At 43.9% G+C, this 16,210-nt stretch overlaps 1 protein-coding gene across 1 annotated transcript; it reads right to left on the bottom strand.

The window, feature by feature from the left end:
* Nucleotides 1-14,319: 14,319 nt before the first annotated feature.
* Nucleotides 14,320-14,628, bottom strand: LOC133923025 (uncharacterized). The gene has a single exon (XM_062368499.1). It carries the CDS (start codon nt 14,626-14,628, stop codon nt 14,320-14,322), a length of 309 nt encoding a protein of 102 aa, XP_062224483.1.
* Between the last annotated feature and the right edge of the window lie 1,582 nt (nt 14,629-16,210).

Here is a 16,210-nt window from a genome sequence, read left to right as displayed (position 1 = left end):
AACGAAGGGGCTGTGATAAGATAAAAAAGTGACCTAATCATAGAATCATAAAACTTTTAGTCAACAGGTTTACCCTTTCCATCCATGTAGAGATGTCCATTTGTAGGCATGGGAGTCTTGATTGGCTTGCAGTCATCCATCATGAACCCTTGATGATGTCATTCATGTACTTTTTTTGATGTATGAATGTCCCTTCTTTCAATTGCTTGATTTGAAATCCAAGGAAGTAGTTGAGCTCACCAATCATCAACATCTTGAATTCCCTAAACCTACTACATTTGTCAGTTATATGTTGTGTGCATCCAGTATCAAGCACCCAATTTTTGCCACCGGCTATGTAGTTCACATACACATAAGAAATCAAGCTTGTTGTTTAAGTACCCAAACAAATTTAGTACCCTTGACGTAAGACACAAGAGCTTTAGGCACCCAAAGTTGCCTAGGAAACTTGCCCTTTGCTTGAGTGCCAACAAACTTTGCCACTCTTAAGCTTATGCAATGAGAAATGATTTTCATTGAAAATGGACTTGTAGTTTAGGAGGCAAAGTAGGGAGGGGTTGCGCCCGTAGTCATCCCCTGGGGATATAGGCTTCGACTGAACCTTGTTAACAAATATCGTGCCTCTGGTGTCGTCTGTGATCATGTATATTGTCTTGGTAGATCAATCCATTGCTTTCGCTGATGGCTAATTTCCTAACACATAACTATGGTTCTTGGCCGCCAGCCTAACACAACATCGTCTACACTCACAGCCAACATTATTACATTACAAAGAGTCTTGCTAAGCGTCACCCCCTCTAATCAATCACGTAGAGGCACCACCGCACCCAGTACTCTTTGGATGCACACCACCACCGCGAAGCCAACCAACCACTAGCCTGGAACCACACTAAGCACCCTTAGCCCATCGAGAAATTAAAACCCTAAATTCATGAACAAATGTAAAGCAACAATGTGATTTTTTTTGGCAAAGCCATGCATAATTGTTGACCATACTAGAGGTGTGTCAGACCCGTCCACATCACACTCAGCTTAATCGATAGTGCTGACTGTCTATAAAGATAAGAGATAGCATACACCCGTCATTTGACGTGTCAAGTGCTAACACTTATCTAAAAACATCCATCACAGCTACTATTCAATTAGAACGAGAACAATTTTGGCAGTCCCGATGTATGCTCAACAAAACACAAGATCACAGTATATACCGTTTACAACATAGTTTCATCACAAGATATGAATAGAATGCAAATGCTTAACTTTTATTTGTTCACAAGTTTCTACTTACTGATTGGAATTTTCATACGCAATGGGAAAATATTAATAAAACAAAGGTCTGTGGCTAAATTGCACAAAAGACGCTACTGGGATTAGCTCATACATTCCTCCTTTACTCCTTCCCATCGCCGGTATTGGCAAGATAGAAATATCCATACACAAGTTTGTCATTACCTGTATCAACTTAAGGGTGGCACCCTAAGTGCGAAGGTACTCACAAGACTTACACAATATGGGTATATACTATCCCGACTTCAAGGATAATGCATTTAGTTGAATAGCAAGGAATAAAGCCACAAGTTAAGATGATTTAGCGAAAAAGCACTTTAATCGATATAATGACATGAACAACTAATATTGCTCGACAATAACCAAAACCTCCAAGAATGTAAATTTGCTCAACTCAAATAAAACATCAGCAGATGCTCCTCCTAAAAGCCCACTTACTTTCTTTTTTCCCAAACTGAATGAAACTCTACGATTGATGTCCAATGGACATTAAACGTGCTCACGACCGAGAGCGTGGCAATTCGAATTGATCTTATACCCTGTAGGGGAGTACTTCTTTACCCACATGACATGAGACCATTCAACTTGTGCGACCCGTCAGCTACACAGGGGGGGTACCCATGACAACCTTTCCCAAATAAGTCCCGACCGATTGGGACATGCGCATATAGGTGCGGAGGTCACCTAGGACTACTCCAAAAGCAACCTAGATGCTTCTACAAGCCCTCTTGTCCACAACACCATAGATGTTCAAGCCAAAGGGACACGTCAACATGAGGTATTTGGCTTATCCTTCTCATATTCAGATATGTGGTAGGTACGAAAAAGTGCTTAAGCCAACGACACCAATGATCGGTGCTTAAACGATAGAAGCGCTCTATGGCACCCAGGTCTCCTATCCCAAACTTCCCCTGACACCACCCACATCTCGTCTCAAACTCTATGGCACCCAGGTCTCCTCTCCTGAACTACCCTAACACTGCCCACATCTCTAATGGTTCAAGTAGAAACATTTGAGATTACATAATCTCTAACGGTTGGTAAAGAAACCCGTTTGAGATATGACTAGAAGTAATGAACTGTTATAGATGACCCTTCATCCATAACGGTTCATAACTACGAACCGTTATAGATGAGTGATGACGGGAATATTAAAATAGAATTCATATCCTATTAAAACAAGAAAGGTTTGGTGGTCCGATGGTAGGTGTGCTCGCATGAAGGTTGGAGGTCTTGAGTTCGATTCCCACTAGCACCTAGCAAGTGCAGATTTTATTTTTGCAGGTTAGATGCACTAATCACTAATGGGTGAACACCCGTTACAGATGAGCCACCTGCATCAGTGACCAATTGTCTATATCTGTTCGTCCAACTGTTATAGATGGGCTTTTTGAACCGTTATAGATGAGGTTTTCTCTAGTGGTGATTCCTTTAAAATAGTAATCGAAGGCCTAATAGCTCGCGAATGATGGACGTACCACCGCATTGCTAAGCATTTCGAACTTCTTTTAAGTTGGACGTTAACATGGTTACGCTCATGTTACAAGGATGGAGGTCATAAATATATCAAGGTAGGGACACATGCATCAAATAGGTTTTACCCGATTCCCGACATCGACTCACTAAAACATGCATATAGGACTCAAAGCAATATCTAGCAAATTAACCAAAAATTCACCAAACTATAGGAGAAATATGATAGATGTTTTCCTGATGCTTCCTGTTCCTCACTCACAAATTCACCTGGTTCGTCTTTGGGTTCGATCACGCGACTCTTCAAAATTTCATTTTGTAAATAAAGGAACGACGCATCGCAATGAGTATGGATGACATGAGATGAGAGATGCTCTACATTTCATAACAATAGTGGAGATGCAATGCATTATTCCATGAATCTAATAGTATCAATGATTTCTTAATTTGGATTAATATTAATTGTTCAACATTTTCCAGGATTAATTAAGCTTAAGCCAAAGCTTAATCCTAAACTGAAAATTATTAAGTATAACATGAGTGTGTTTTTTTAATAAACAGGAAAACTTATAACAAGATTAACAAAATTTGTTTCACCAATTTTGGACTTACAAATAATTACTTATGAAATATTAAATTTTACCCATATTTTATTAATTGTATAAAATCCAGCACATATTTCATGGCTCCTAGCATTTTTAACATGTAGAGCATGATCATACAAAGCTAACAAAATTTGCTTCACTATTTTTTGAGCTATATTTAATTTCCTACACAATTTACAAGCTTTTGGTCACTATTTTTGGAGCTATATTTAATTTCCTACACAATTTGCAAGCTTTCAATCGATTTATAGTGTAACAGTAAATTGATTTCACAATTTCTAGGATTATCTTATTATTAAATGGGCTAAAACCCTTTTCTACCTAGGCTCAGATATTGTGAAAGGGTTTTAGCATGGACCGGGAAAAATAGCAGGGGCATTAGTAAACGCCGGCGAACTCGATGACGCGCTCCTTGGGTGGTTGGCTAGCCGAAGCATGGCCGACGGCGGGGAACAGAGGTGGCAGCCATGGCGGATTGATCCGTCACATCGGTGGTGAACGATGGCCAAGTCGGCCCGGTCGAGGACACCTAAAGCTTCTACGCAGGCGTGCGGACTCGACGGTGTGGCTATTGGTCGATGGGCCCGGCCGGAGCATGTCCAGTGGCATGCGCAGGGAGGTGGCGGCACATGATGTACAAGGACAATCACACTGACTTTAGGCCAAAGGGAAAAAGATGTGCACAAAAGGAACAGGGCGACCTCATGAAGCTCACCGTGTGCTCAGTTGGGGGTGGCAAGGTTGTGGCACGGTGGCACACCAGTGAGGTGTGGAAGGAGCTCACTAGAGATGAGGAAGACAGTGGTGCGAGCTCCAATTCAATGGGGGAAAGAACCAAATCGGTAAGGGAAGAATTTGACGAACCTCTCCCATGCTTCCTTTGGCGTGGCTGCGAGGGATTTAGCCTCGGCAGCGTGGGATTTGGCTCGACGACGGATGTGCCGTGCCCTACTGCTCTCCTGCTTGCAGATGGTAGAGAGAAAGAAGTGTGTGTGTGTGTGTGTGTGTGTGTGTGTGTGTGTGTGTGAGAGAGAGAGAGAGAGAGAGAGAGAGAGAGAGAGAAGTGACCGAGGGAGGAGGGGATAAGGCCGGTGGCATCGCTTGATGGCCGACCTCATTTGTCAACAACAGCGGTGGCCCACATAGAGATATAGGAGGTCGTTGGAGGGAATGACCAGTGGGATCATGAATAGTAACTGGTAGGAAATCCAAATCTTCTTTCCTCTTCTCTGATCCAAAATGTAACACCCTTGTTTTCAAAATTTGCAATTTTCTAGAATTTAATTAGGGTTTGAATGAATAGAATAGGATAAAACTTATTTTCTAAATTAAACTCAAACTTGACATAGGTTATATTTTGGTTGAAATGCATTCATGCAGAAATAGTCATTTACGATTTTATTTTGTGTTGTTGGATTTATTTGAATTTCTCTGGATTTTATTTGACCTCTTTTAGCCTTATTTGAATTTGATTTGCTTTAGTTTGAATTTGAGAAAAGAAGAAAAAAAGCCTAAACCATAATTTCGGCCCAACTCTCATTCCCCTTGGCCTGGCCTAGCCCAGCCGAACCGGCCTGCTCCTCCCTTCCCTCCCCACCTCTTCGCTTGGAACTCGCCCTCAGCCCAGCCAACGCCACCAGCGCGCCTAGCCTGCCAGCCCCCACAACCGAACGCGCCCCACGTGATGCCACCTTGGGTCCCACCTATCAAAGCCATCTCCTACCTTGAGTCGGAGTCCGACACCTTCATGAGCCACCGCCGCGTTGATTCCACACCTAAACCGAGCCAAAGATCTTCTAGAAGCTGGTCGAATCAAGTCCCCGTGATCCCCACGACCGGTTGCCGCCTTATCTCCAACAAATTCATGTTTAAATGCGGGAGTTCGACTCGGACTTGGCTGCCGCCACTCTAAACCCTAAACGAACTTGGCCCGGTCCCCTCGAGCCTCCCCACCTATAAATAGTCACCCTTACGCCCTTCCCAGAGGCTGTCAGTTCTTTTCCCAACTCGTCGACATGTTTCCGACGTCGGAGAGCCCTCGCACCATAGCTCTGCCGCCCGTAGCCACCGCCGCTCACCGCCAGGTCATTTCGGTGGTCCTCTGTCCCTATCGACGTTGTTGCCGAGTCGCCCGAGCTCCTATGTCTCTGTTCCCCCGCTCGCCAGAGGCCTAGAGCTCCACGCTCGTTGGAGCCCGATTCCGGTGAGAGTCCAGTTGTTCGCCACCGTGCCCAAGTCACCGCCACCCTTTGGTTCACGGTGAGAGCATGCACCGAGTCCACCTCTCCCCCAATCACCACGTCCATGCACCTGGTCCATGAACCGAAGCCGTTAGATCTAGATCCAGCAGTCCAAGTTAATACGAATTTATTATTTTTCTCCTTTTTAAAATAATCATTAATCTTTACTGTGCAATAAACCCTCCCTTCTGGTACAATGAATCAATGTTTTTAGTATAAAAATAAATCTGATAAATCTGAAATTCATTGTAATTTTGCAGAAAAGTCCCTGTTTAGTAAATCTATCATAACTTTTTCGTTCTAACTCCTATTTCGGAGATTTTTGCGCGGTTAGATTCATTTTTCAGAGCTCTATCTTTCTAGATACGTTTTGTTTTGGTTTGGAGGGAGTCATCAAGGGACGAAGGGCTCGAAGGAACAAGGCCGAAGGAAGCCCCGGAGGTAGACTTCCAGGTCGCGGAAGGACCAATTGACACGTGTGCCTACATAGAAACTTAGCTTTAGTGAGGATACAGCTGGTAATGATATAATGATTGTAGTGTCCCAAGAGTATTCTTAGAATGTTCTTATGAACAGGGACATTAATGTAATGTTAGGTAGTTGGGATATAGCTATAAATACTTCCACTGCATTGATGTGATGGTATGGACATTTGGTATTCAAAAAATACATATTCACTGTATTGCGATATAGATTTCAACAATGACACAAACAAAGAACTGCACATATGAAAGAATATAGGCAAGCAAAAGCACCTTGCAAACCTGCAACCATAGAGCTATGAACTTATCCTATCAGGAAAAATGGAAATTCGTCATACAAAGCAAGTGATCTGTCCATAGGAAATCAGCAAAACGGTCGATTTTTCACATAGATAAAGGCAGTTAATTGCCATGGTATATACATGTCCATTCGCAATCTATGCTAAGAAGGAGCAGCGATGCCTCAAGGTGCGCCTTAGGTTTCTGTATGAGAATACCACCATTCCGTACTATCAACCAAAGTTTAGAAACTTACACCAAAGCTAAGTTTCTATTCAAAATCGAGCATCAATGTAGCTATAAAGCTAGCATGAAGAAAGGAACCACCTTTCTCCCTGAAATCTCTGCACAATCTCTTAGAGAAGAATTGAAGCTACTCTCAATGCAATCTCCAGCATTTCACTTTGACGCGGTCACAAACAGATTACTTTGATAACTGGACTCGCTAGTATATGTTAGCAACCAGCAATGACACTGAACGGTCTGTTAAATAAAAAATGAAGCGACTTCCACTTCAACGTTGTATCAATTCAACTCGACGCAGCTACAAAGGAAATCAAAGCATGAATTATAGAAACAGTAGTAAATAGACACAATATTATACTGACAGAGAGGACAGCCAAAGACAAGAAGAGGTTTACAACAGATTCAAAAAGCGCCTGCAAAACAAAATACAAGTCAAATGTATTGATTAGATACCAACTAAATAAAGCTTGCAATTTTCGGAGGTTGGTTCATGCAAATGAATTAATTTGAATCTAACCAAGTGTTACAAAGACGATTAAGCATGGACGACGACAACCTGCTCAACAATTATAAAGCAAGAGACGAATAAACCAATTTATATGAGATGGAGGCACAGGACCCTCTTGAGCCCGATTTCACCTTTTGCAATCAGCTAGCTCCTTCAGAAACCTCCACAACTTCGACAGCGATCCGATGGGCCAGAGGTGGAGGATGTTCGCCCAGGGCTTCTCCTGCTGCACTCGCACCTGCGCCGCCTTGTCGTAGCGCGCGGTAGATCGCGCCCGGGTCGGAGGCCGTCGCGTGGATGTCCTCCAGGCCCCACGTATGTCGCGTCATCGCTGTCGATACTACTACAGAATATCACTTATATAGCGTTCTATCGGTGTCGGTTCAACAGTAATCAACATTAAAGATGTATTATTATCGGTTCTTAACCTCCCGCGCACAAAAAATAGCTGAGGAGATAAGAACCGATACTGATAATGACTATATCAATGCCGGTTCTAGCCACGTACCGGCACTAAGAATCAGTATCAGTGTCAGTTCTAGTTATAAACCGGCACTAATAATTTATAACTTTTTTACACGAAGTCGGATGGGGAAAAACTTTATATGAAAATTATAGCTCTCGATAGATCTATATTTTTTAGTTGAAACTTTTAATTTGAGGTAATTTAAATGGCCAAATAATTATAATAAAGTTGCAGTAGTTGTCAATGACAACTCACATTAAAAAATTCATAACTTTTTTACACGAAGTTGGATGGAGAAAAACTTTATATGAAAATTATAGCTCTCGACGATATCTACAACTTTGTAGTTGATCACTTTTTTATTTGAGATCATTTAGATATCCAAATAGCTATTCAAATATTTGTTCAAAAGATATCAAAATGATTTATTTTGCTACTATACTCACGAATGGACGATAATTGAGATAGTTAAAGGGGTCATGTGTACGCATAGGTTGTAAGGTCTTGAGTTTAAGTCTTTGTTATCGTATGCGAGCGAATATCACGTGACTTTACGAATTGGGTGTGGTCGGGTGAGCAGCCTCTGATCGGATGCTTTTGGTTGTGAAAAAAAAATTGAAACTTTTTTTTGACCCGGAAAACGTTGAATCGTGACGGACTATCAATACCGGTTGGTAGTTCCAATCGACACTAATAGTGAATTTCAGTACCAGTTCTATACCTGGTACTGATAGTCACTGACTATCAGTGTCGGTTTAAAATTCGTTATTGATGACGATTTTGAACCGATATTGATGAGATATTTTGATGTAGTACGACGAGATGGGATCCATCGCGCTGCGGTCACTGGGTACGCGCTGGGTGGCGCCCACGACTCGAGGGGAAGAAGACATGGAGATCAGGAGATGGATGCGTGCAATGCACCCGATCAGAATCAGGAGGCTGCTGGCATTGTTGACATGGACGGACCCGGCCGAGGAAGGAAGACTTGATGGATCAAAAACACGTGTGAGAACTAACGAGAACCTCCTAAACTAATCCAGGTTTGGTCCCTGTCTTAGTCTGATCAATAAATTAATCGGTGAATGCATCTGGTTTCAGGCAGCAGCCTTCGCTCTCTTTGCAGTTGTTAAGGGGAAGTTTGCTTTACAGTTTCTTGTTCACCAATCACATGTCGTTGACTCGGTATGTAGGCCAACTTTGTATCACGTTTTCTTATTACTGGAATGGAAAGCCAATTCCAGCCCTATATATTTTGTGTCACGTGATGGTGTGACCATCGTCGATCAAGACCTAATAGCCGTTGTCCGTTTTAATCTGGACAAGCCTGACTGATAAACAAAGCGAAAATCAGGAGGAGCGTGCGAGCTGAAAAATGCAAGTACTTCATAATGAACTACAAGCACGTCATACTTAGGATTTGGACATTCTTCCTAGGGCCGGCGTACTTGGGAAGTGAGAACCACAGTCACTAACTACTAGCAGCTAAGTGTCAAAACCGAGCAAAAACATTGGGTGCCTCTCGACCACAATCAGATCTCACTTCAAGCTATGATCGACACCGACCATTTGATCGACAGGGCAAAAAGTATCATGAACCATGACGACGGCTTACCGAGCTTTCAACAAATATTAATTCGATCCTCATGGAACAAGCAGAAAAGCGAGACAGAAAGAATGATATCAATCAACTATTTTTGTCCAAGATGACCTAAGTCCGCCTTCCTAACAGAAATGACTCATGTTTGTAGTGCTGAAACTCACTCAGTATTAATCGAGGGGGATTTCAACATTATGCAGAAATCAAAGGACAAGAATAATGATAATTACAATCCACACTGACCCCGTTTGTTCAATTTTGTAATTGAAATAGTAGACCTACGGGAGATTGTAATAACATGACGCTAATATACATGGACAAATGACTTTGATCCTCCAATATATGAAAAAATTGATAGGATTATGATGAGTATAGAATGGGAAGCAAAATATCTGAAGGTCTCAGTTGAGACGTTGGACATGGCAAGATCGGACCATACTCTATTATTGTTCAATACAGGTGCTCCCTTCCAATACGAAACAACCTTCATTCAAATTTAAATTGGGTTGGTTAATTCGTGATAGTTTCTATGAGATGGTTGCCAACATCTGGCTAGGTGAACATCGGGGTACTAATGCCATCGAAAAATGGCAAACAAAATTCGATCTCTTAGACAATATTTGAGGGGTTGGACCAAACATACAGCTGAAATTTTATAGAAAGAAAAAAACAGTTGGCCAATAAAATTGATGAGCTTGATAAAAAGGCAGAAATAAATCCTTTAATACCTACGGAGGTGGCCTTTAAGCATTATCACAATGAGAGGCTCGCATATTTACTGCAAGAAGAAAAGCTCAAATGGTACCAGCATGTCAAAGTGAAAGAGCTACTAGAGGGTGATAATAATACTAAATACTTTCAACTAGTAGCCAACGGGAAACACCGAAAGCAGGGATATACAAACTTGAAGACGAGAACGGCAATTACATCAGGGAAGCTGATCTCAAAAGGTATATCACGAAATATTAAGGGGTTATTTGATAAGCTGGAGCATAATACTTTTACGATGGAAGAGTCATTCATAAATGATATACCTCAAGTAAGTAAAGAAGAGAATGACATCCTTACAGCACCTTTTGATGAAGAAGAGGTGAAGTATGCAATATTTCAGATGGAGCACAATAAAGCCCCAGGCCCTGACGGCTTTCCTGCTGAATTTTATCAGGTTTTTTGAAAAGTCATCAAAGTTGATATTATGGCATTGTTCTCTGATTTTCACCAGGGACAACCGGCTATATATAGCCTTAATTTTGAGGTCATAACACTTGTCCTAAAAAAATTCATGAGGCTTTGAAGATTCAACAGTACCATCCTATATGTTTGTTAAATGTCAGCTTTAAGATTCAACAAAGTGGACACTAACAGGATTGGTGTCGTGGTGGAAAATATAATAAAACCTACACAAACCGCCTTCATGTTAGGATGAAACATTATGGAGGGTGTAATAATCTTACACGAAACAATCTATGAACTATATAGGAAGAAACAAAATGGTGTGATATTGAAACTTGATTTTGAGAAGGCCTATGATAAAGTAAAATGGTCATTTCTTCAATAAACTTTGCGAATGAAAGGATTCTCCACACAATGGTGTGAGCGGATTCAAAACTTTGTGTTGAGAGGACACGTAGGAATTAAGATCATTGATGAGGTTGGCCCCTATTTTCAAACGCACAAAGGTTTAAGACAGGGTGACCCCCTATCTCCTATCTTTTTTAATATTGTAGTAGATACGCTTGCAATATTAATATCAAGAGCCAAAAGGGATAGACAAATATCAGGTTTGGTTCCACATTTGGTAGATGATGGTCTATCTATTCTGCAATATACGGATGACACCATCATTTTCATGGACCATAAGTTGGAACATGCTAAGAATATGAAACTCATCCTTTGTGTATTTGAGCAGCTCTCGGGGTTAAGGCAAAGGAATGCGAAGACCAATATACTCATTTATTTGGTTGTAATACTAATACATACCCTTTTAAGTAGGCATTCCAATGTATCACCATAAATTAAGAAATAGTGATCGAAGGGGGTTGAAAATAGATTCAAACAGAAATTGAGCGGTTGGAAAGGAAAGATGATGTCAGCTGGAGGCTGATTAGTGCTTCTTAATTCAGTCCTCAATAGTCTTCTAATTTTCATGATGTCTTTTTTTAGATCCCACGAGGAGCCCTTAAAAGGTTGGATTATCTATGATCCAGGTTTTTCTGGCAAGGAGACGAACACAAGAAAAAATATAGACTGGCACGTTGGGATATTCTTTGCCTACTTGAGGGCCAAGGAGGCTTAGGAATTACCAACCTTTTGGTCAAGAATATGTGCCTCCTAAGCAAATGGCTTTTTAAGCTGCTTAATGAGGATGGGGTTTGGTAATAACTACTCAAGAATAAGCATCTTGGCACCAAAGCGCTCACACAAGTCCAAGGACAGCCAGGCGATTCACACTTTGTGTGAGCCGATCCGGCGTCAATCTCGGCCATGAAGAACGGCGGTGCATCACTCTCTAAACAAAATATGAAGAAATAATTAAACGATGAAAAAGTGTGCATATGATGCATACTTGAACAATAATAGAGCACCGTATTTTGAAAACATTTGCAAAAGATCGCCAAAAGATTAGGGTTTTAAAGTTTGAAACCCTGAACAAAGTAACCTAAGTACATACAGCCTTGAATGGCTGGTGGTCAAACCGACGTGGAAGTGACGGTCTTACCGCCAACCAGCGGAGAGTTTTGGCGCCTCGCGGTCTAACCAAAGGTATCATGGTCGTCAGACCACCGACCAACAGTCAGACCAGCCCTAACGGTGGTCTAACTCCTGTATAGGGGTTTGAACTCAGATGTTCCGGTCCTAACTGACAGTCAGACCGCTAGACCTTACCGGAAGCGCCTTTGTGGAGTCATCGGTGAGGACTCCGGCGAAACCTTCGACGACGAAGGGCACCAAAGTACTCCACAAACTAGGGGAACATTTTATGTGGTCGTTCGGACGACATGCATGGTTCGAACACATAAATGAGATCTATCTAACTTTCACTAGGGTTTCATGACAAAAATCACAATGATGATCGTCTAGGGCTACGAAACGACGGGAAAATGGCAGGAGGACATTTTCCTCGGTGTAAAGGAACTTCCTAGTGGATTGAAATCCTTTGGGAGAGCTTCAATTCCTAGATCAGGCTCCCGGAGCGGTGCTAGAGCTCGCGGTGGGAGAACACCTTAGGAGACGATTCCGAAGGGGAAAATAGGGGGAAGAACTTAAGGAAGCCTTCGGGAAGCTCAGACAAGTCTTCATCGACGATCTCCGACCTTCAAACGTGATAGACGGGCCTCACCTTCTCTCTCTATGGTTTGGGGAGAAGGGGGAGTGAGAGAGGGAAAATGAGATAGAGAGAGTGAGAGAGAGACCATTCGATCCTCTTAAGTGAGCCTCTGCACTTCTGGCGGTCAGACCGTGGGAGACCCTGGTTAGACTGTGAGAGCGGTCTTGTGCTAAAAACTTGATTCTATTTTCTAATTTCTATTCTTCTTCATCTCCAAGGCATTTAGGATTTTCCTAGAGGGTTCTAAACTATCTCCAAGTATATTTGAAACATGTTTAACTCAATTTAACAACTAAATACATATAAACATAACATCATGATAATTATGCATGCTTAATTACGTAATTAACAGGTTGGGATGTGACACCAACAGACCCCTTGTCCCACCCCCAATGTTATCGACCCCCTATCCCACCCTTTGCGCTCTCTATTTCTAGGGAGTGTCCACCCACTCCCTATCCGTCCAACAGTCGTGGCCCCACTTGCCCTCCCGCACCTGGGCCCAGCAGCAGCCCTCCTCTAGCTTCTCCCCCGCCTGGTCGCAACTCCTCCCTCCTCCCACTCGTTTCTTCCCCCTCGCCGAAGCTTGCCTCCATCGAACTGACCACTGTCCGCTGGTGAAATCTGAGCTCCATGATGAGGTTGAGCCTCACAACCTTCTCCTCGAGCTTCACCATCCTCCCGAGCTTCCTTTTGACCACTCCATGTTGTAGCTCATCGATTGCCCTGGCCAGATTTGAGGTTGCGCCGCCGTTGCCTCCATTGCCGCCTCCTCCGACCTTCACATCAAACCGCCACCAGCGTTGCTCCACCGGCCAGAGCTCCACCATAGTGAGCTTCTAGGAGGTCCCAAGGTGCTTTGGCGCACGCTGATTTCGTCCCGTCCCGACACCAGCCCGCCGTGCAATGGGGGCCCCTCTGCTGGTTAGCTCTGTGCTGATCTCTACTGGTGTATGATGGGTGGGGTCCATCCGTTGGTGATATATAAGGGAAAATATAGGGATAAAGTATTTAGAGTCTGTTGAAGAGGAAGGAGATTTATGAAGGAAATATTGTTAAGAATGCTCCCTATATGAGGATATAGGAGTGAGTTTTAGAGAGTCTACTAGAGGTGCTCTAAGTTGTCTGTGCAGTTGCAGGTAGCCTCCTTAATATTTGGATGTTTAGTCTTAAATGTACTTGACGAATTTTGCTCTAAGAGGCTCCAAAGTTTTGAAAAGAAATGTAACTAGTCCAGTAGGCCTATATCATTATTTGGTACTCGAGTACGGCTGTAAAACAGAGATCCAGTTGGAGACTATCTACACGAATCTAAAAATGCGATATGTTTATATTTTGAAGGAATGGCTTGCATCTCTTTTTCTTGATTGCATATTCGTTCCTTTGCTTGTTTAAGATGTGATTGTTAGACAACCAGACAATCTCTCGCACTATGCACACATATACCTGTTGCATAATTATCTCAGCTGATTACCAGGGAATGTTCTTAAACTTATAAATCCTTTATTCTAGACAATTAATGCATTAATCAGAGTATGCTACGATAAATTTATTGAAATTCACATTTTTTAAGAAAAAATATCTGATTTATATTAATAATGATGCTAACTTTTACATTATTGAATAGATTACAAGGGAGGGACAACGCATTTCTTCCAGCCATCTAATCAAGATTTTACAGGGAAACCAAAGAATAAGATCACAATGAATTGCTTGTTGGCAATGAAGCTACGTATTCCCAAAGAATAAAACTACAATAACCAATCTGTCTGTCTACAGTCATCAGGCACCACTGTAAGCTACTCCTACGCTGCTGAGAACAGCGGCACAAAGCCAGGGTACTCTGCTTTTGCGGTGGCAGGAGGCTCCGCCGCCGCCGCCTCCTCCGTGAACCACCGATGCTTGAGTGCTTCTACCGCGGTGAGCTTCTCGCAGGGGTTGAAACTCAGCAGGCCGGCAGGGATCTCGCGACCGGCCAGCGACAGCTCCAGTATGTCCTCGAACGCTTGCAGTCCCATCGAGATGATGCCGTCTCCAAGGTCCACTATCTGCATGAGCATGTCTTCTTCCGTGTTCGCCGTGAACAGGGGCACGCCGGTGAGGAGCTCGGCCATCACGCACCCCAGGCCCAGGTGTCCACGGCCGGGCGGCCGGCCCGTTGCAGCGGATGCCCATCAGCTGCTCCGGCGAACAGTACTTCATCGTGCCCACGCGCTGCTCTGGGTACGGCTTCCCGATGGGCTTTGTCGGCCTCGCACATCCGAAATCGCAAACCTTTAGCGCGCCGCCGGCACTGACGAGGATATTCTCCGGGTTGATGTCTCGGTGGATCGTCCCGGTGCCGTGCAGCTTCTCCGCCGCGCCCAGGAGCTGGCTCATGAACGCACGCGTCTCGGCCTCGGAGAAGGGCCGCGTGAGCCGGCGGCGGATGCTGAGCCCGACGAACTCCATGACGAGGAACAGGTCCCCCGTCGTTTCGTCTGTGGCGACGTCCTTGATCTGCACGATCGAGGGGTGGCCGCGGCACGCGGCGAGGAATCCGACCTCGCGGACGACCGCGCTGAGGTCCGTCGCGCCGTCGTCGCCCTCGCCGTCGACGCGGATCCACTTGACGGCCACCGTCTCGCCCGTGCGTGCGGGCGTGCGGCTGTCCCTGCCTTGACCACGACGCCGAAGGCGCCCTCCCCGAGCTCCTTGAGCATCTCGTAGTTATCGATGTTCCCGATCTGGTAGCGCGCCCGCTTCTCCAGCCTCCGAGGGACAGGCTCCGTCAGGCGCCGGGTGCTTGCGGGCTACGGCGGCCGCCGCCATAATCAGAGCCAGATCGAACCCTTGGCGCGCCGAGATAGTGGAGAACGAGAGTGTTGCGCCGGGGGCCAAGATATCAGTAACTCCAAACTGCACTCTTTATGGGCCGTGGGCCTTGGCCTCGTGATAGGGTTAGATCATTTGGTCGGCCTCATGTTGTAACATCAAGGGAACACACAAGTTTTAATCATGCCTAACGAATTCTCTTCACAATTCAGAATTTTTTCGTAAAAGAATTTTCGTTTCTTTCAACGTTTTAACGGTTTTCTTTCACGGTTCTCTTCACAAAGGATCCTTGAGATCATTCCCTTTATGACAGTATTCTTTCTTCTTTCCGTTTACGAATTCCTTCAAAGGGAAGCTGTTGAAAATAAGGAAAAATAAAGTAAATGGGAGCGAGGAAGGGAATCAGAAAGAGAATAAAATGAAAGAAAAATGGTTGTGATGGTCTTATGACCCTGGCAGCGGAAACGGTAAATAGACATGAATAAGAAACTCTGAAACCCTAAATCCTCCAATTCCTCTCCTCATGAATCCTCAATTCTACCCGCTTCCCACTCCAATCCATCTAGATTGAGTATGCTCGTAACATTTTGTATCTGAGCTAGCAGCGATCCATCGTGGTTCTCTTATCTAATTCATAATTCCAAGGAGATACTCGCGCCGATCCGAGGTCAAATCAGTCGGAGTAGACATCACCCTGGCAAGCATACCAATCAGCAATCAAGAACATGGGCGAACCTGGATTTGCTGCTGGAGAAGGCGTTGGCCAATGTGCGTTCCTTGTCATTGGCCTTGGTGCGTTCCTGGTTGATAGCTGTTGACATGGAACCTGATGCGGATCGCTAAGCCACCACCAGCAGCACCACTGCATCACCCGCGTGGTTC

Source organism: Phragmites australis, chromosome 6 (genome assembly GCF_958298935.1).
Source record: "Phragmites australis chromosome 6, lpPhrAust1.1, whole genome shotgun sequence".
NCBI classification, from domain to species: domain Eukaryota; kingdom Viridiplantae; phylum Streptophyta; class Magnoliopsida; order Poales; family Poaceae; genus Phragmites; species Phragmites australis.
This window is presented reverse-complemented; position numbering and strand designations above follow the sequence as displayed.

Excerpts from the sequence above, each read along its gene's own strand:
- LOC133923025 (XM_062368499.1), bottom strand. The coding sequence starts at position 14,628 with ATGGCCGAGCTCCTCACCGGCGTGCCCCTGTTCACGGCGAACACGGAA.